Source organism: Pantherophis guttatus, chromosome 3 (genome assembly GCF_059756535.1).
Source record: "Pantherophis guttatus breed Tessera chromosome 3, ASM5975653v1, whole genome shotgun sequence".
NCBI classification, from domain to species: Eukaryota; Metazoa; Chordata; class Lepidosauria; order Squamata; family Colubridae; genus Pantherophis; species Pantherophis guttatus.
Genome location: NC_142065.1, coordinates 120,484,049 through 120,506,525, shown reverse-complemented (window position 1 = coordinate 120,506,525; position 22,477 = coordinate 120,484,049). Strand labels below are relative to the sequence as shown.

At 36.3% G+C, this 22,477-nt stretch overlaps 1 protein-coding gene across 3 annotated transcripts in view; it reads left to right on the top strand.

The window, feature by feature from the left end:
- The first annotated feature begins 1,532 nt into the window (after positions 1–1,532).
- Positions 1,533–22,477, top strand: part of PURA (purine rich element binding protein A) — a 31,800-nt gene continuing 10,855 nt past the window's right edge. For 2 of the 3 annotated variants that reach the window (XR_004590324.2, XR_004590323.2), the window contains exon 1: positions 1,533–2,921. Coding sequence is in view for 1 of the 3 variants with exons in the window: in XM_034411680.3 (XP_034267571.1) it covers positions 1,652–2,602 (951 nt within the window). In the remaining 2 variants the exon portion in view is untranslated. Of the gene's footprint in view, positions 6,403–22,477 lie in introns of those variants that run through there. The other variant, XM_034411680.3, reaches the window with a different exon arrangement.

Here is a 22,477-nt window from a genome sequence, read left to right as displayed (position 1 = left end):
TTTAATTTAGAAATTGTAACATTATGAGCAGCAAGACTTTACTGCTGAAGATTGGTTGTTTTCACGATCTAGAGCAGAAAACATCTAAGAAAAGATTAGGCTGGGCTCAACACCCATCTAATTCAACTGCCCTTTACTGTTCAAATTTGACAAGGAGAGCAGTGCAGACCACTTTGAGAAACAGTAGCAGGAGAATGGATTTTTGATTTAATCTGGAAAGTCTATTCTGTTTTGGAAACTGCTTGGACCGTCTGCTGGGAGGACAGCATGATTTCCACACAAAATGACCTTCCTAGTGTGATCCCTCCAAATTCATGCCTTCTCTGGAATCAGTCGAGGTGGGCAAGCATTGTAGAAATTGCTCAAGGTAAGTACAGCCTCTTTCCCCATTTTGCAAAGTAAGGTACCTGGGAAGGTTTTGGAGTTTGACGGGCGGTCTGGTCTATGAAAGCAATTAGAGAGGAGGGGGATGTTTTCTAAATTCTTTGTATAACAATGTAATCCTGAAAGTAAAGGTTGCTCTATTATAAAACACCCTAGGAAAGCACCCTAGGAGCCGGCGAGTAAAAACCCTTGAAGTCATGCAGTTTTCAATTGGGGAGCTTTAGACAGGCGGGAAATGGTGCGAATTTCAAAACGAACGTGCTATGGTATCGTAGGAATGACCCCGACACGTCGGAGGAGGGTGGCATTGATTTATGCTTTCAAAGGATTAAGTTGGCTCAAGGAAGAGGTAGTGGGATCGCAGGTTGCCTCTTGCGGGGTGCGGACTCCTCCCGGCTCTCTCTTCGCTTGAACACTTCGCCTCCCGCAGACGGGCGGCAATTCCTCCTTGGGGACGGCGGGCGACAGAAGGGTCTGCTTAATGGGCCAAGAGGCGGGATGAGGAGGAGGCAGGGGGAGCTTCCTTCTCCGTCCGGTTTATGTCCGCAGACAGACCTGAGGCATACGCCGACTTCTGAAAGGGGGAAGAGGAAAAAGAGTTACTCTGATGATGCGTCCGCGTATTCGCGTTTGATAGTAGATCGACCCCCTCCCCTCATCGGCTCCATCTCCCCCGAGGGAGAGGCGGCAGCGGCGGCGGCCTCAGTCGGGGTGCGCGTGAGGAGGGAGGGGGAATCCAAGCGCGCGCGAGCCGGGGCCGGGCGGAGTCTGTGTCCCTGGCGAAGCTGGCCTGGCGCAGCGCGAGGGCGGGTGCGGGGTCTGGCCGACTGCTAACGGGCGGCGGCGCCGGTGGCGGCGCAGCCCGAAGAGAAGAAGGCGCGATAGCCGAGCGGAGGACGGGTGGGTGGGGCCTGAGTGCCAAGAAGCGAGCGCCTCCCTGCCCTCGCCCAGTCTAACCCAGCGAGGCGCTGCCGTCTCCGATCCCCGGGCACCTCTCCTGGTCCTCGCGCTCTCGCGCTCTCCTCCTCTCCCCGTTCCTCTGCCCAGTCGCGCGCTTCCCCCTCTGCCATGTTAGCCGCTCTCTCTCTTTCTGTCTCCTCCACAGATCTCGCGAGAGCGGCCGGCTGCTGCTGGTGGCTGCGGAGGGGGTTGGAGCGGCGGCGGCGGCAGGAGCAGTAGCGGCGACGGGCGGCGGCGGCGGCGGAGGAGGCGGCGGCGGCCGGGAGGCGCAGGCAGGCAGGCGGGCGTCGGGTAGCCCGAAGGCATCATGGCGGATAGAGACAGCGGCAGCGAGCAGGGCGGCGGCGGCGGCGGGGCGCCGGGCACGGGCCCTGGCGGCGGCGGCGGGCCCGGCAGTAGCGGCGGCGGCGGGGTGGGCCTCCAGCACGAGACGCAGGAGCTGGCCTCCAAGCGGGTGGACATCCAGAACAAGCGTTTCTACTTGGACGTCAAGCAGAACGCGAAGGGCCGCTTCCTGAAGATCGCGGAGGTGGGTGCTGGAGGCAGCAAGAGCCGGCTGACGCTCTCGATGTCAGTGGCGGTGGAGTTCCGCGATTATCTGGGCGACTTCATCGAGCACTACGCGCAGCTGGGGCCCAGCCAACCGCCGGAGCTGGCGCAGGCCGCGGACGAGCCTCGGCGGGCCCTGAAAAGCGAATTTCTGGTGCGCGAGAACCGCAAGTATTACATGGATTTGAAGGAGAACCAGCGCGGGCGATTCCTGCGCATCCGCCAGACAGTCAACCGCGGCCCAGGCCTCGGCTCCACACAGGGCCAGACCATCGCCTTGCCAGCGCAAGGGTTGATCGAGTTCCGCGACGCCTTGGCCAAGCTCATCGACGACTACGGCGTGGAGGAGGAGCCGGCCGAGCTGCCCGAGGGCACCTCCTTGACGGTGGATAACAAGCGGTTCTTTTTCGACGTGGGCTCCAACAAGTACGGCGTTTTCATGCGGGTGAGCGAGGTCAAGCCCACCTACCGCAACTCCATCACCGTCCCTTACAAGGTGTGGGCCAAATTCGGACACACTTTCTGCAAGTACTCGGACGAGATGAAGAAGATCCAGGAGAAGCAGAGAGACAAGCGGGCCGCCGCTGCCGCCGCATCCTCCTCCGGCGGAACAGAGCAGCAGCCAGAGACCGAAATCAGCAGCAGCACCGCTATCCCCACTGGCCCGCCCGGAGCCTTGCTGCAGGCGGAGGAGCCAGAGGAGGATTGATCTCCATCTATCTTTCCTCCCTCCTCTCCACATCCCTCCTTCCCGTTTGGCTGCCTCCTCCCTGCCCTGCTGCACAGAGACACTGGTAATAATGACAACAACACACAGAGAAAGACTTTATACTGTAAGGGAGAGAAAGAGAGAGAAAACCAACATCCACAAGCCGAAAATAATGCATACCGTTAAATATACCTGTTATAACTCCAAGGGGAGCACCATCTACCTATCCACCACCAAAACTGACAGCCGAGCAAGCAACTTCTTTCTCTCCACCCCATCGCTGGATTGTTCCTTCCACTCTTGCTCATCGTATAAAACAGTAAGCAGCTGCTAAAAACAAACAAACAAAAAAAAATTACAAAAAAAGTAATAACATTATATAAGATGAACTGTGTTTCCTACTTGATTAAAAAAATATAAAGAACTGAGTGTTTATTTCCCTAATTAACCAAGAACTTTTGTACACGTTTAAGCTATTATTAAAAAAAAAGTGTTTGCAAAAATGGTCAAGATTAAAATATTGCTGAATTATATTAAAAAAGAGAAAATGTCCTTTTCATGTTGAGCTAACATTTGACTTTAGCACAAAAAAGAGATATTTTAGAACACGTAAAATAATATTTTTAGTTTTTCTTCTCATTTTGTTACCAAATTTCAAAACCTTTCATGGAGGTTATTATAGTATATTTGACACCCTATATACCTGTGATTAGAGATGTGTATATATATATGAGGGCTAGGCATGCTGTGTGTCTGAGCTTTGTCTAAATGTTATGCAGAAGTCTGTAGAGTTAAAAGGTACGTAGGTTTAATTCATGCAAGGTAAACAATAAGTGCTCTCTTTTATACAATATGCATTGCATCTGGACCTTAAGCATATAAAATGGTCAGTGAAACTTCTGTGAACATAAAGAAAAATATTAAAAAGGCATTTAAATGAAATTTGCTAACTTGTGATTTTTATGGTTTGAACCAAAGTTATTCAAATAGTAAAAAGAGAGAGAGAAATGATCTCCCATATTTTTCTGCACCTGTTTGGTTTACAACTAAGTAGGTATCTTGTCATTGTTGTGTATATGAGATGTAATTGTATTGTTCATAATATATATATTTTTATGAAGTGTACTTAAAGTACTTTAACATGCAGCGATTTTCAGTATGCCTTTTTTTTCAACAACAGGTGGTAAGAGTTTTTTGTGTGGCCACTAGCACTATTTTAATTTGTTCAGTCTCAGTCAAAACTCGAGCTTATGTTAGTGCTAACTAACTTGTGTAGGCCTGTCGTAGACATCAGTTGAACATGATTATGATGTAATCCTACTGAGCCATGGATTTGAATTTCCTTTAAAAGTAAAAGCCAAGTTGGTGTGTTGTAAAGAAATTTTCATGTAGCTGTGGTGCTAGTTATTACTGGCTACATACTTTATTCATGTAGTATTGACTCCTCCCCCAAGTGTGCAAACCTTCAGTTATAATTATGTACTTTGTGTGATATATATTAAAGTTGTAAAGTATAAAAATAGTCTGAGAATACTAACCTTTCTGGAAGTGTTCTCCAACTTGCAATTATTTGTAGTAATATACTTTTACAGATTTTTCTTTAAAATATTTGTGCTTTTAATTGACTAACTACTTGCTGCTGTATAGTAAAATATTAATATATTTTTATCATTAAACTGCTGCATGACTATCATCATTGCAAGTGAAAAACAATAAATGATGCCTTAAAACATAGAAAAAATAGTTGGAATTCTGTAGGAAGAATGGACAAGACAAGAATCTTATTGATTCTTGAATTTCTGAGTGTATTCATTTTCTAAACTACTTTGACAAATTTATCAGTGTGGATTTAACTACTGTATGTAGGAAATTCTACCTGTAGGAACAGAACTGTGTTTTGGTTCTCATTGATTGTAAGAGATTGGGTCTAGGTAAGACAATGATGGTTCAAAAGAAATGTATGTTTAGTTAAAAAATAATCTCCTTCTTTACAGATGTATTATAAGTTATTAAGACAAATCTGTTTCAGTTATATCCTTTATTTCTAGTTAAATATATTTGCTAATGGTGTCTATATAGCACCAAATGTGCAATAATATTATAGTGGTTAGGAATTTTTTTTAGAATCACTGGAATTTATTACAATTGTTTTCTAAGATGCACTTTTCCATAAGGAAAAAGTAAGCTTCCATGGTGCACAATGTTTTCGGCTGCATGTAAAAACATTTGAGTGTCAGATTTGCTTTGTTTTAATTGAAGCATTTGTAGGCAGTTTCATACTGTATTTGAACTGTGATGTAGAAAGGACTGCATTTTCCATGCTGTAGGTAGTTGAAAAGCTTAAATGTTTTGATTTTTGCTATTTTATTTGTAAGTTCCACTATTCCCTACAGTGTCTAAAGTTTTAATTCTAGAGATTGGCAGAAGCGTTGTTTTTAGCAATAACTTGTTTTGTATGGGGAGAGGGACAGTCTTGTTCCATTTGAATTAAATCTGAATTAAACTTCTGTAACAGCAAAATACTCAACTCGGTTTTAGAATGGACATAGACAGTAGACCTGTAAAGAGAGTTTAAGTGAGTACTTTGCTTCTCAGGGTGTGATCATACATTTTATTTGCCCCACTGTTGCCTGTGACCAGATTTGTATAACATAACAAATGTATGTTTATCAAAGGCAAAAATAGAATGAAGGTACATAGTGTAGGCAGTTAGTCCTTACCTACCACCTTTGACCCTCTAAATCTGTTGTCTGATTCCAGGCAATGTTGAAGTTATTTTAGTCAACAAATATATGTTTTGTTTGTGCCTCTTTCCTGAGAGTCAAAGTTCAAAAATCTTTTCCTAGTCTGTGTATCTGAGAATTCAGTTTTTTATATCAGGGCTCTCCAACCTTGGCAACTTTACGACTTGTGAACTTCAACTCCCAAAATTCCTCAGCCAGCTCATGCACTGGCTGAAGAATTCTGGGAGTCCACAAGTCGTAAAGTTGTCAAGGTTGGAGACCTCTGCCTTATATGATGGAACAAGATGACATGTGAAGTTTATAATTCTACTTTTATTATATCTTAGTCCAGTTCCAGCAGAATTTGGTGTCTCATGTTGAAGAATCTGTTTTCCCCCATAGGCACACTAAATACTTTAGGACAGTGGTGGGATTCAGCCAGTTCACACCACTTCGGGAAAACCAGTAGTTAACTTTCTGAGCAGTTTGGCAAAATGGTTGTAGGAAGAAATCATTAGGGCAGAGAACCGGTTGTTAAATTACTTGAATCCCACCACTGCTTTAGCACCAGTTCAATATGCTGTTATTTGAACCATAAATTACCTTGATTTGAATTCATGTTTTTCCAGTTGAGGTGCTCAGTACCTGATAAAGGTACAACAACTCACAATTAAAATAAGCAATAGTGAGAGAATCTTGTTTAAAGGCCAGATGAATAAAAGTAATGGTATATTTGATCATATTTGGTATTTTAAAAATAGTATGTTCAAATGTGCCAAGCATCCAGCTTTTGGAAAACATGCCTTATTTTTCCTGAATATGTTTTCAGTGTCTTGTAGGAAAGATCCACAGTCATAATGATATTTTATATGAAATGCAAGAAAACTTGAAATCCACTGCAATATAAACACAAATCTGTTTTTGTTTTATTTTTAAATGAAAGGGGCACTGTCAAGTAACTTTTAAAATATGATCTCCCTTTCAGACTATCACAGCATGGCAATTGTGTTCATTTTAATTCCACTTGTTTTTTTTAAGTTGCTCTGTCTGAGAAATTAAATAAATGAGTTAAAATTAGACACTGTTGATTCATGCCTCTTTATTATTGTATGCTGTAAAATGCCATTTTCAGCCAGAGGGGGAGCTAAAGTAATTAAGAAATAATATTCACTGTAGAGCAGAAATTCTCTGAGTGCTAGAAAAAATTAGCAGAGAAGGACAAAAATAGGGAATGCAGCATTTATTAATCTATCAAGAATAAAAGGTGTAAGCAATTTTTGCATGCAGATAATGGAAGACTTACAAAAATGTAAACATAAAAATACTTGACAGTGTCACTTTTTAAAGTATAATTTCAGGGACTGCACCTGATTCTATGTAGCTTTCCTTGAGCAGTACTACGGGTATGAAACAGAAATACCCAATCAATATTTTGTAAAATGTTGTAGATCTGTCTTATTGTGCAGACAAGAGCCATCATTTCCAGCAATGAAGAAAATTTATGTGTGCCTATAGTAGGCCAGAAATATCATTTTAAAGAACAGCATTTTTTACTTTTAAAACATTGTAACACTGCTTTTAACAGCCAAAGCTGTGCAAATTATTGCACAACAAGCTGTGCAAATTATTTTATATAGTCACCTAATTAGATGGGATTTCTGCACTAACAAGTACATACAAGTTACCGGTGCATGACTTTTCATGCTGACCAATAGTAACAAATCAATTTTGAATTGGTAGACAGCACTTTTGAAACAAATAATCTTCCTGTAAGGGATGATTATATTTTATAACTATTTTCCAATAAAATAATATTTTTATCAATTTTATTTTATTTATTTAAAGTAATTTTTATTTTGAACTGTATAAGAATAACTGATGATCCCATAATGCACTGTTAATTGTCAAAAAGTTAGTTACAGTGAATTAGAATAATTGTATTGACATTTCAAAAATCTATGGAGATTCTAAATCATCCAGGTCATGGTTGTTCCAAAGGTGCTTTTCCAAAAGGCAACTGGATTTTCTTGGGGTTTTTTCATCGAAAATACTGATACAGATAAACCCCCAAGTGGCTTTAACAACTTTCAGAGAGCTAACAACAGACCCCTCAGAGTGCTAACAACCAAATGACTGCCAAGAATATAAATCCTTCCATTCCCCACCAGTCAGTTAGAACTGAAGAAGCTTCTTGGATGAGAAGTGAAACATCAAGGGAAAAAAAATCAAGAAAGTCCACTTGCCTTTTGGAAAAGCACCTTTGGGACATTGACATTTCAAATTTAAAATTAAATCTCAGCTATGTTTGATTTCTGACGTATTTTTTGTTTTATAAATTTACAGTAGAATCCTACTTCTGCCCATCTTCCTTCTGGGCATTGTACTTTCTAGTACCAGTGCTTATACTCTGTATAATAACCTCCAATTTGATACCTTCTAGGCACAAATATATGTTAGATTTATAGATTTATAAAACCAAGAATTCCCAGAAAGTTGTAGGTGCAACACATCTGGAGACCACTAAATTAAAGAAAGCTGCACATATATAGATAACATGTATACTGTATACGTAGCCCTCAACTTACAAGAGTTCATTTAGTGACCAAAGTTACAACATCAATGAAAAAATGACATGACAATTTTTCACATAACTGTTGCAGCATCCCCATGATCAAAATTCAGACAGTTGGCAACTGACTCATATTTATGATGGTTGCAGTGTCCCAAGGTCATGTGTTCACTTTTTTTGACCTTCTGACAAGCAAAGTCAATGGGAAACCCAGATTCATTTAATAACTGTGTTACTAACTTAACAACTGCAGTGATCACTTAACAACTGTGGCAAGAAAGATTGTAAAATGGGGTAAAACTCACTTAACAAATGTCTTGCTTAGCAATATAAATTTTGGGTTCAATTGTGATTATAAGCCAAGGGCTACCTGTATAACATAAACTTTCTATAAAGATGAATCTTCTAGTTACAGTTCCCTCATGCTTTCCTGGCAATAAGAATCTCAGGCTTTTCTTTAATCGAGTGGGCAACTCTAAATAAATCAGCAGTATAATTTCTTAATACTGGGAGATGGAAATTTAAAAAAGAAAATAAAAGAAAACCTTAATATAGACTTAAGAGAAAATTAATACCCATGAAAGACAAATAAAGAAATGCCAAAATATTTGGCCCTGTCCACAACTTTAATACAGTTACTTTGCTCTGTCCTCTGTAGTTCTCAGCCCCACTTTCCAAGTATGGTAAGTGTGGTCCCAAGTCATAAAAAGGCTGCTCAGCATATTCTAGGTTAATATGCATAATACTGCAATGTTCTTTGGAGTTCTTGGTACTCTCTGGAGTTGGTTGCTTGCAGACATCATGTTACCTTGTTGGGTCATGACACATCTGCAAGCAACCAACCAACCAACCTCAGCACCAAAAACTCCACAATTCTACCCTGAGCTTCATATATTCTATTATATTGCATTATTCATCTATTAAAACATTATAGAAATTTTTACAATTTCTTGGGTAGATAAATACAGCTAATTGTTTGTGATTTTAGGAAGGACTATATTTACTAAATATTTCTTCCTCTGTTACTTAGTATTGCATATTTAACAGTAAAAATGTTCGATTTATTAAGTCATTGAACTGTATATTTTTGCACAATACTTTACTATGGGCATTCTTAATAATTGAAATAATAATGTTTGAGTTGTTTCAGGTGAGAGACTGCTAATCTACCAGATCTTCCACCTTGTTCTCAATGTACTTGTTTTACAAATGTGCGTCTTCAATATATTGTTATCAGATATATAATTGCTTAGCATGATATAAGAATTAGACCACAGTCTGAATTGTTTAAGAATGCTGAGCATGGAAATTCTGGCACTCATGCACTTAAATGCTAGCATTTTTTTTTTTTTTTTAGTTCATGCACTCTTATATCTCAAAAAATTCTACTGGAAATAAATTAAAATACATTCACTTAGATCACTGCCTTTTCCTTCCTTTCAGCGCCAACCTCTGAATTAAGTGCCAAATTAAGTTTATTTATGAAACTTAAATCAGTTTGAAAAGAAGCATACTGTGCAGCATAGAAAGCTCCTGTTTGAGCAGTGAAAGACTTGTGCTCTTAATGGTCATGAAAATCTGAGTCCACACAACTTGTTAAAAGTGCAGATTGTTTAATCATGATGCATTGAGGTTAACATAAGGACTGAACTCCAATACAATAAACAGAAATCAAATAAATCACATTGTAGCATAGCATGCATGAATCGTGTACTTGGATCCACTTATTTCCATATTACAAGATTCTTTAAAAGTGCTGCAAACAGCATATTTTTGCCTCTAAAACAACTTTTCCTATTTTAAAAAAAAGCTAGAGAAGTTTTTTAAAATCTATAAAGACTGGGAATTTTCCTGTCATATTTGTTCATGTATTTTAAGTTATAAATAAGCTCAATCCTCTGCATATATTTTGAGAAATTGAATGAAACTCGCCCTAGTTGTACATAGTCTTGGAGGAAGAATTAAAATAATGTTATCTCTAACTATCTACAGTACTCTTTAAATAGTGAAAAGGCAAAATAAAATTGACACCTATTTTTTTCTCAAGGAAGAAAGAGTACTGGCAATGCAGGTGATAGCATGAAACCCCTCAAGGGATTTAAAAAATTAAATTCTAAGCTTTTAAAACTTAGAAAAAGTACCCTTCTAGCACATTTGTTATAGAAGGCATATATTTTACCTTGTGTTGTTCAGAGCAAGCTGTTTCCTAAAAACTGAAAAATCACTGCAGAGGGCTGTTACAGAACAACTTCTGCTGTCTAAAAAATTCAATGGACATTTCTGGAATTTCTATCTTAAAATTCTACTTTGTTCTGATAAAAACCATGAATGTACTGAATATATTTTATTTTTTATATGACCTTATAAAAATGATATAATGGGATTGCGTTCTAAGTATAGCTATATTTTCCTTCTCAATCCTTTTTCTGGTCTTCTAAATGAAAACACAGTGGGTATGACTTTTGTAATTAGTGCATCATAACCCTGACCTTTGCAGAAGATTTCTATCTAACACTGCTAGTTTCCATTTGATTGGCCATTTTATACAGTCATTTGACTACTCTAGTAGTTTACTAGAGTGATCATTTGACATCTCTAGTAGTTTTACCATTGACCATAACTCATATATTGAATCTGCCCTTAGATTGAATGGAAACTGCAGTCTATGTTAAAAATGATATTTAGGTCTTATTGAATGTTTGGAAAATGAATGCATGTTATTCCCATTCTGAAACAAGTGAATCCTCTAAGATTATTTTAGTTCCATGCTCCACTAAAAATCATACTGCTTGTATTTTAAAGTCATGTTCATTTTTCAAATCCCATGCTTAATAGAAGGATTAATGGGTTTAATGTATTAATGTATTTAATGTATCCAGGTATTTTTGATCACAGCTACTGGTGTTATCCATTTCACTGGCTATTTTAACTGACAGTTATAGAATTTTTGTCCAATATAAACCAAATTGTCTACTGCCTATCAAAAAGAACCTTGTAAATGTCTATATATTTTCATTAAATAAAGCTTGGTTCTGTGAAATTAAGTTAAAGGTACTGTATTGGCTGTCAAAAGCAGAATACTTTGCTTCAAAGTGTTCTTTATTTTCTGGGAAATTGGTCCTTTGTTAGTTTTCATTTGCCAATCAAGGTAAAGCTTTGTTGCTTAGGAAAGGAAATTCTGGCTCAGTGGTTTTACTTGGTAGACACAAAACAACAATTATATAAAATAAAATTATATATGCAATATTTAGTAGGAATGAATGAAGAAAGGCGATAAAAAGCCTCACAGGTATCTGAATATTAGGAATGATGTGATCAAAACTTTTATTAAATATCACTTGTCCTGTTCCATTTTTGTGGTTCCCAGAACAATCAATATTATTTTGGTATGTGACATACATTTTTATCATCTTCTCTCTCTTGTTTTTACAATAAAAATACAACACATCCATTTATCCCTAAAATTGATACTGTTTGGCACATTCAATAACAAGGTGTAGGGTTGTATAAACATATTATGCAGAATAACAAAGGTTGTTTCTTACCACTTCAAGGCCTAACTCACAAATAGTCAAATTTCTTTCAAAATGTCTAATTTGAATTTGAATAATTTTCTAATGTTAAATATTTGACACTTTTTTCTCTCACTCTGTTTTGAGGCAAAACTCTGTTTTGTTTTTGTTTTGTCAAGTCTGCCGTGTTTTTTAGCGATTAAGGACTTGTGCACTGTATTTTTATGCCGTTGCCAGTTTATATTGTTTGTCATTCCTTCATTCATATAAATTTATCTGCTTTAGTAAAGGAAAGACAGGACACATCTCAGTACTATCCATGGTGAGATATCAAAAAGTCAACGCAGCATGATCAAAGCCCCAGCTTTTTTATATAGTACTGTCAACACATCATCTTGACTTTTTAACCTCCTTCCCATAGGTGCCAATGGTAGTTCCCTATGACTTCTCAACAACTATGATATATCTGTATAACATTAATATCCTTGTCTTAGATTTTTGCCTGCATGTTTTTATAGGAAAATGATATATAATAGTTTGTGTTCTTAACCTGGGCTCCCTGTTGTTATAATGGGATGGATTGTTGTTTTAAGAGACTACTTCTTACCTACTTACCTCAAATATATTTCTAAGTACATAAAAATCACAGTTTGGTTCATAAGGGTACACAAAAGAAGTTACTATTCTTGGGAAGTAGATAAGAACAAACGTTTATAAATGTTTATTAATTTGCAGTTATACTATTTTATCTATGACATTGTATTGTAATTTATTGAATTTACACTACATTAAGTCAGAATTTTTAGACATGATTTTTTGAGCAAGCTGTGGTGATCTGATCTGCATATAATATGATGTCTGGCTATTTGGAATCAAAAAGAAAAAATGCTTTTACATTGATGTACTCCTTATATAGGTAGTCCTCAACTTATGACCACAATTGAGTCCAAAATTTATGTTGCTAAGTGAGAAATTTGTTAAGTGAGTTTTGTCCCATTTTACAACCTTTCTTCTCACATTTGTTAAGCAAATCACTGCAGTTGTTAAATTAGTAACATGGTTATTAAGTGAAACTGGCTTCTTCATTGATTTTGCTTGTCAGAAGGTCGCAAAAGATGGTCACATGAGTCCGGGACACTGCAACCGTCATAAATATGAACCAGTTGTCAAGCATCTGAATCTAAATCATGACCATGGGGATGCTGCAATGGTCATAAGTGTGAAAAATGGTCATAAGTCACTACCGTTATAACTGAACGGTCACTAAACTAATTGTAAGTTGAGGACTACCTTGTATATCATTAAACAAGGCCATCTTAAAAGATAATGATTGACAAATAGGATTTGAAATGATACCTTGAAAAAGATATTAATATTAGAAATAGAAACTTTCAGAATTTCATCAAATTGGAGAAAAGGTCAAAGCAAATTTCTGAAATTTATAATTGATAATCGTTTTCTTAACTTTTGCTTCTCGAATTTGATCAGCTTTTCTGTGCTAAATTATATATTGAAAGTATATCTAGATATATCCTAAGATATTTTTTTAAAAGAGGACCCATTATGAGTGTATACTTAACCTGTAGTACATGTTTTAGAAAACAATAACTTGAGTTATTAACATGCCATTATTTACTATTTTTAAGCACTTTTATTGGCATTAGCATCCTGAAGACCGCTGTTGAAGACACTGGAATATCTGCCACCCTTAATTAGGATTCTCTTATCCCATTAAAAAAGTTATTACTTTCCACCGTGTCCAATCTCAATCTTCTTTCTCCTCAAGATACCATAATCCCTTCCAGAGTCAGCCACCAAAAATTTACATTTTTTTTTGTTAGTTTTGCTGTAAGCATTTGATAGGGTTGTCTTAAGTTTCTTACCCTTCTCGGGACTTGTTTGAGCACCACAAGCTGTCTTCCTCATAACTCTAGTGAATCTTCTCTGGTCTTATGTAGAATCTCATCGCAGATCGATCTTTTAACGAATCTAATATGCACTCTCTAGGTAGATTATGTCTACGTGCATAATTTGTGTGGATTCTATAAATTTCATCCATTTCATTAATAATTTCTTCCTTTCCAATTCCTAATGCTCCTGCCAATAGCTCCACCATCATCTCTGGAAGGTTCTCATTCTTTTCGTCCCACACATTCTGAAATCATAGAAAATGGGCAGCCTTATCTATTTCCAATTGGATTATTGTCTGTTCGAGATCTCTATTGGCTTGAATTAATCTTTCTTCCATCTCCTCCACTTTTTTTTCTTCCCTTCCCATTCTATCTTCCATCTCCTGTAATTTTTGTTCATTTTTTATAATTTGTTGCTGGAAGCATTCAAATTTATCATCCATCGATCTCATATTTTCTTTCATTTCTCCTATGTCACTCCTTACTTCTCCTATCTCTCGTTTCAAGTCCTCATGGTTCTTTAACATAACCTCCTGCATTGTTTGTAGCATCTGTTGTAGATCCTTAAATGAGTTTGATCTCTCTCTCTGTAGCATTCCTTCAATAGATCTTTGTCCTGCTGGACTTAGTTCCATTGTTGTAGTTTGAGCTCCTTGCCTCCTTCCTGCACCAATTCTTGTAAAATTCGGGATACTTTCATTTCCAATACTGCTTTAAATTTACTTCCCCACTTCTTTATATTTCTCTTAGTTTCCTCCAGGACCCTTCAACTAACACTCTCAACTAGTTAATTCTCAATGCTTAACTTTGCAGCTTTCACTCTCTATTTTATGTTTTTAAATGTCTCGTTATGTATTCTTTAACTTCCTTTCTTAATCTTTCCTACCCCAACTACAGTCTGCAAACCTTTCCCTTAGTCAACAATTAATTAATAACAAAATCTATAATTGAATCACTTAATAATATCAATAATTAATGCAGTAGGTAGTGGAGCTAATAAAATAGTAGTCCAAAGATTGCATACAAAGAACAATAATTAGAGAGATGATTTCCTCTTGAAAATGTTCCACTACAACTATTTCATTAAATTTTTCACATCCAAATTTACTCCTTAAGTTTTCTCGATTTATAAGTCAGTTATTGGCAGGCCATCCAAAATAGGTCTTGTTTCTCTTTAAATTTCCTCTCCTTACTTAAATTGTCTCCAGTTTTTTCCTTGGCCAGTAGGTGTCTCTTGCTCCCTATTTTCCTAGTTAACAGTCAGTCTTACTTCAATATGCCTGCGTTCTCCGGTTAGTCAGCACTTTCGCTCACAAGCTAAATTGTCTACTTAAATCAGCAATAATGATAAGTTTCCTCTTCTTCTTTTTTTTTTTTATAGAAACTTTATTGAGGTTTTTTACAAACAAAACAGAAATTTAAAAAAATAGAAAAAAAGAGGAACAAAACATTCAGACAAAGACATAAAACATATAAATATAATAACATTTTCAGTTACTATCAGATGTACAGTGTTTTAGCTATTTACATAAATAATACTTGGTGATATTTCAGCTCACTTTTAATCAATATTTTGCACACCTTTAGGTCTTCCTTTCATTTTATCATGCAACCACTTGAAAGAAGGCACCTTCTTTCACATGTGGTGGACATGCCAGGAAGTGAAAGGATACTGGAATAAAATTAGGAGGTGGTTAAATGAAATAATAGATGAAGATATTGAATTAACTCCAGAGATTTTCCTCCTGGGAATAATAAAGAAGCCATATAGAAAGGAAATGATACATTTAATGATCCATATAATTACAGCCGCCAGATTGGCATATGCACAGTACTGGAAAGAGAAAACTCAACCACCAGAAGAGCTTACAATTAAGAAAATACTCGAGTGCGCAGAGATGACTAAATTAACCTATGAATTAAATGATGAGAAGATAGTTTATTATTTGGTGTGGGAAAGGTGGTATAAGTGGTTGCAAGTTTCCTCTTCTTCTTTCCCCTCACGCCGCCAGTGATATCTATCGCATTGAAATGGTCTCTTTTTTTGGCCCCCACTTGCTGTTCACCACTTTACTTCGGAGGAAATTTCCTCCTTCCTTGGGCCTCCTTCTGACTCTTCCCTCTTTGCAATCCCCTGAGAAGATCTTCACCCCGGGGCACTCACAGAGGGCTGCCAAGATCACTTTCTCCCAGGTCCATCTCTCTGTTGTCCAGCTAGTCCACTGCTAATGTTGTCCAGCTGCCTGTTGTTGTTTCTTCATGGCCACCATTATGGGCCACCTTTCTTCCCCATTCGACTTCTCCAAGGCTTTCCTGCCATCCACACTCTCAACTGCCACTGAGAGGTGCTCTGCAGGGTGCCTCTTTCTTCCGATTCCCCTCCAAGGAATCTGGCTCCGAAGAATCCACCGATTGGATGGAAAAAGCTGTGTATTCGACTCTCTTAAATGGGGAGCCGTTTTGCACAGCTTTCACTTTTGTTTCACTCTTTTGTTTTACAGACAAAATTTTAGTAGTGAGGTTGAATTGGAGGAAAGAGAAAGAAGAGAAGAAGGAGAACTAGGAGGACAGTCACCAAATAGGGGGAATCCCAAATCAAGGAAAAAGAGAATGGGAAAGGAGAGAATGTGGATAACGGGAAAGACAATAAGGAATGTAAAGAAGTCAGACAAACAAGGGCAACAAGACCTAAGTATAAGTAGAGGTTTTCAAGAAGCATTAGCAATTCTATAATTAAATGTTAATGGGTTAAATTCTCCAGGGAAAAGGAAAAACTTCTTTAGTAAACTGTATAAGACAAATGTGGATATAATAGTGCTGCAAGAGACGGACATAAAAAAGCAGCATCAGTACCAATTAAAATGCTCTTAAGTTAGGAAAGATGTTCATATCTTCATTGCAGTAGAAGAAAGGGGGAATTGTAATGTATGTAAAAGAGTATTTTGGCCAAACAGATGTATAAAGACAAAGATGGGAGAATATTGATAATAGAATTAACGGTGGATGGGAAAAAACTAATGTTAGTTGGAATATACATGCCAAATGAGGGCCAAAAACTATTTTATAAGAAACTGTATAACATGATTAGAGACTTAGAATATGATAATTTGTGTATAATTGGTGATTTCAGATAGAGAACGATTGTAGATAGAGAACTAGACTATAGAAATGACAGACAAAAGAAAGGTGTTAGAAGGATATTACCTAATTCATTTTTCAAGATGGTGGAAGAATTAAGCATAAAGGATTGTTGGAGGGAAAGAAATGGGGATAAGAAACAATATACGTATTATTCAGGTAGACATCAATCTTGGTCTCGAATTGATATGGTTTGGGCATTGACGGATTTGAATCTGGGAATTGAGGAATTTAATATTGACATAAATTCGTGGGCAGACCACAATCCCATTAAAATTAAATGGAAAGGGCAAAAAAAGACGAGGTGGACCCTAAAAAAAGCAATCTTGAATCAAAATGAATTTAAATTAAAGATGGATGATCAAATGAGTTTGTTTTTTCAGAACCTGTGGGACACGGCAAAAGCTTTTATGAAGGGTATTGCAATATCATACATGGCCAAAGACAACAAACAAAAAAGACAACGGCAAAAAAATTTAGAGGAAGATCTTAGCAAACTGGAAAAAGAGCTGCAGAAAGAACCCATAAAACGGGAATTGAAACAACAAATAAACACAATTAAACACAAATTAAATATTGAAAAGGAAAATATGGCATAACAAACTAAAAGCATTAAACAATTTTTTTTTGAGATAAGCCAGGAAGATGGCTGGCTTATAGACTAAGAAAACGGAAAGAAAAGAACCAGATTAATAAATTACACAATGAAGAAGGAGTGTTAATTTATCAAAATGAGGCAAAGAGGAAGGTAGCGTATGAGTTTTTAAAAAACCTATACGAGGATAAGAAGAAGATAGAAGAAGGTAAGATAGTGCAATACCTACAAAAAACAGAATTGCCCAGAATCTTGGAGGAAGGTAAAAATTTATTAAATAATGAGATAACAGCATGGGAGATATCTGAGGCAATCAAAAAGCAAAAAAGTAACAAAGCCCAGATGGTCTACTTTCAGAAATTTATAAAAATCACCAGGAATTATTAAGCCCACTGTTATTAGAGGTGTACAATGATGTACTTAATGAAGCTAAGATACCTGAATCGTGGAAAGAAGCAACAATCACATTGATTCCCAAAGAAAATTCCGATTTGACTTATATTAAAAATTATAGGCCGATATCCCTACTAAATTCGGATTATAAAATCTTAATGATAATTATGGCAGACAGATTAAAGAAAATTTTAGAGAATTTCATTCATACTGATCAAAACGGTTTTCTTCCCGGATGGCATATAAGGAACAATATTAGGATTATCTTGGATTCGATAGAATACTATGAAGTCCACAATGAAAAACAGGTGGCATTGATATTCATTGACGCGCAAAACGATAACGTCAAATGGGACTTCATACTAGAACAATTAAAATATGTGGATTTGGGGGGAAAATTTATAAAGATGTTTAAAACAATCTATTCCAGACAAGAAGCGGTGATAAATAGGGAAACGACAAAGAACTTTTTAATCCAAAAAGGCACAAGGCAAGGTTGTCCGCTATCACCACTGCTTTTTATTTTATCATTAGAGGCTTTAATTAGAACAATTTGAGAAGACAAATCAAAGGTTTAAAAGTAAGAAAAGAAAGTTTTAAGGTACAGGCATTTGTGGACAACCTTGTATTTATTATTGAAGAGCCTGTACAATCTAGTCTTAGGCTGATGGAAATGCTGGAGGACTATGAGGAAGTAGCAGGCCTGAAAATAAACAAGGATAAAACAAAAATGATAGTTAAAAACATGACTGAAGAGCAAAAAAAAAAAAAAGAATTGGAGGGAAAGATAAATATTCAGACTACGAAAAAAATAAGATATTTGGGGATTCAATTGACAGCGAGATGCATTACACTTAAAGAAGATAACTATGACAAATTAATGGTGCAAATTAGGTCTGATTTGGAAAAATGGGGAAAATTACAGCTATCTCTAATGGGCAGGATAGCCACCATCAAAATGAATGTTCTTCCGAAAATGTTGTTTTTATTTCAATGCATACCAGTTCGGCTCAAAAAAAATTTCCTTACAAATTTGGACAGACTCATTTCAAAATTCATATGGCAAGGGAAACAACCGAGAATCAGATTCAAATTATTACAAGATGCTAGATAAAGAGGAGGATTTAGCCTACCAGACTGGACAAAGTATTATCAGGCAGCGGCGTTAGTTTGGCTAAGGGAGTGGATGCATCTTAAAAACACAAGACTATTGGCACTAGAAGGTCATGACTTACAGACAGGGTGGCACGCTATTCTTGGGAGGAAAAACGTTTAGTCCATCAGTACTTCTGGAGGCATTATATTGGAGAGCACTATTGGATATTTGGAAAAAAACAAAAAGAAATAATTATATGGAAATTCCTAATTGGATGTCAACATTAGAAATGTACACACATCCAAATTTGACAAAACGAGTGGGAGCTGTCACCTATAAAGATATTTTGAATGAGAAAGAGAATTAAAAGCGAGAAATACTTTAAAGGAAGAAGGAATCAAATTGGAATGGTGGGCGTATCTCCAAATTCAATCTAAATTTAGCAAAGATAAAAAGGAATGGGGCATAAAGCAAGAATCATCAGAATTAGATAAAATTTTATTTAGCAGGGAAGGAAGACCATAAGTAAACTATATCGATATTTATTAAAACAAGATATGATTGAGGATCAGGTGAAAGAAACGATGATAATTTGGTGTAAATATTTTGGGCACAATATCAATTTGGACAATTGGCAAAGTTTATGAGGAAAAAATTTAAAAATCACACTAGCAACTTCCTACAAGGAAAACCTCTGTAAGATGTTCTATAGGTGGCACCTCCCCACCACAAGATTAGCATGAATGAATAAGGGGAAATCCTCGATATGCTGGAAGTGTGGAGAGACTGTTGGGAATTACTACCACATGTGGTGGGAATGCCCAAAGGCGCAAAAATTTTGGAATTTACTAAAGAACTGGCTGGAAGAAATTTTGCTAACAGATATAGAGGTCAAACCGGAATTTTTCTTATTAGGAATTATAGAAAGAAAATATAAGAAAGATACAAATTATTTATTACTGCATATATTCACAGCGGCATGAATAACCCTCACTCAAAAATGGAAAGAGAAAGATATTCCAACTGAAGAGGAAATACTACTGAAAATCTTTTAACTGCACAGAAATGGACAGACTCACTTTGGAACTCAAGGATAAAAGCAAAACTAAGTACTACAAAATCTGGGAACAATTTTATGATTGGATAGATAACAAGAGGGCAGCCAAGATAAATGTATAGTGTTAGAACAAAAATATAGATGTTACAGATAAATGTATGTTTAAGAGATAAATAAATATACAGAAATAAGGGAAAAAGTATTAATATCATATATTATACTTAAATAGTGAACAAAGCTTAAGAACTATATGTTTATATGAGTACTAATATTATTGTAAAGTGACGGAAGATGTTTGGAACCAGTGATGTCATATCTATGACCAATGGTTTTTTAATTTTGTATTATTAATAAAAAACTTTTTAATTTTTTTTTAAAAAAAATTATTAGTTTGTTGAATTTTGTTGAATAATTAAAACAGAAAGAACTCTAGTTTAGTTTCAGGTTAAGTTATATCCCTTAGCTTATTCTTTGCTTTAATTCAAAGAATAGCTGTCATCCATTCCTATAAGGAACAGTTAAATGCTGTATTTGGAAGATTTTTATAAGGAAAATTTAAAAATAATGCATCTATTTTCAGTTACATATACTGGGATGTTAGCAATACTGATACTTTTCTTGCGCATCTCTCCTGTTAGTCTAAAAATGACTTATGTCCACTGCTATATTGAATTGCCATTCTTTTCTTTAATTTATTGTTTTATTATGGAGAATAAAATACAGTACAGTAAAACAAACAAACAAAATGAAACAAAGCAAAAACATACATTCAACCCTAACAACACCTAAAAAGAAAAAAATAGCATACAAAAAAGGAGGGAAAAGTGGTCAATTGGATTTAACATTTAACATGTAGGATCCACCCTGGCTGAAAAAAAGGTTGAGCTAAACATTACACTAATCTTCATATCTCTCTATTAACCATCTGTTATTAAATTTAACACGAATAGAATAGTCCACAAACGATTTCCAGTCTCTTATATATGTCTAGTCCATAATCTCTAATCAAAGCAATTAATTTCGCCATCTCCACTAATTCAGTCAATTTCAAAATCCATTCAACAGTCAGCATCTCTTTTTCTTTCCAGTGTTTTGACAAGTACAATCCTCGCAGAATACCACCCCAAATTATTTTTCAATTGGCTTATCCATCATACCTAAAAGAAAAGCTTCATGTTTCATTAATATTTTTTGCATTGTCACTGTCATTGTTTATCCAGTATGTTTTCACATATTTGCAAGACCACCACATATGATAAAATGAACCTGGATTTCGATTACATGAGATGATAGCCAAAGTGACACTTTATCAGCTAATCTTCTTTTACTGTGTTTCCCCGAAAATAAGACCCTGTCTTATATTTTTTTGAAACCTGAAATAAGTGCTTGGCCTTATTGCCATGCGCTCAAAAACCCGATTGGGCTTATTATCAGGGGATGTCATATTTTGGGGGAACAGGGTATACTTCCACCATATATGTGCAATCGGTTGCCTAATAAAATGAATTGTAAAGCCAGGGTTAACTTTTATTTTGTCATATCACAGATAGGCATGCCACCCAAATGTCAAATCAAAACCTTTGAGATTTAACAGCGTTGAATTTTTTAAAATTACCCAATCTTTTAATCATACCAGACAACAAGCATCATAATATAATATAAAATCTGGCAACCCAGACCTCCTTTGTTTTTAGAATCTTGTAGCAGCTTATATTTAATTCTTGTTATTTTATCTTTCCAAATAAATGTAGATATATGTTTCTGTCACTGTTTGAAAGTGGAATCTGTAATAAATATTGGTATAGTCTGAAATAGAAATAACATTCTAGATAGTATATTTATTTTAATTACTGAGATTCTTCTCATTAATGACAAATCTAATTTTGCCACCTATTTAAATTCAATTATATCTCCTTCCATATTTTACCATAATTATTTTTGTAAAGCTTAGAATTTTCCTCAATAAAAATCACCCCCAAGTACTGTAACTTTTTCACAACTTTAAAACCAGTTTTAAATTCCAATCTCTTCTGATCTGCCACATTTATGTTCTCATAACACATTCAATGTTTTCTAACGATTTCTTGCACAATCAATACCAAATTGTCGGCAAATGCACATTATTTGTAATTATGTGTGTTAATTTGTAGTCCTTTGCTCTGTTACCCTAATATCTTTATTTAACAGTTCCAACACTCTTAAATAATAAAGGGGATAAAGGACACCCGGTCTTGTTCCCTTCTGGATTTCAACTGGTTTTGTAAAGTCTCCATTCACCATGATTTTAGCTTTCTGAGTATATAGATGGACTTCAGACTCTGTATAAAGCCCAATCCAAAATCCATCTTTTCCACTATTTTAAACATAAAGGCCCAGTTTAAATTGTCAAAAGCTTTTTTCTGAGTACAGAAATACTAATGCAACCTGTTTGTCACTACATTGTTGTAAATATTCAATTATATTCAAAATTACTCTTACAGTATCTTTTAGTTGTATTTTAGGTAAGAAGTCACACTGGTCTTTATGTATATAATCCTAGATGTAAAGAGGTCATAGTCATTATTAAGGAGAGAGATTGGCCTATAGTTGTTTACAGAAGTTAAATCCAATCCTTCTTTGGGTATTAAAGAAATGTAGGCATCCTTCCAAGAGTCTGATATAGGGTTTCCCTGTAAAATAGAATTCATTAAGTCCTTCATTGGAAGAAATAATTGATCTTCAAAAAAATTTTAGAATCCGCTCGATAAGCCATCTGGTCCTGGAACTTTGTCTATTTTAGCTGTTTTAAGTGCTTCTATTATTTTGAAAGTTGTTATTGAACTATTCAAAATTTGCTTGTAGTTTTCCTGTAGTTCAGGAAGATTTTTAGTTGTGATATACTC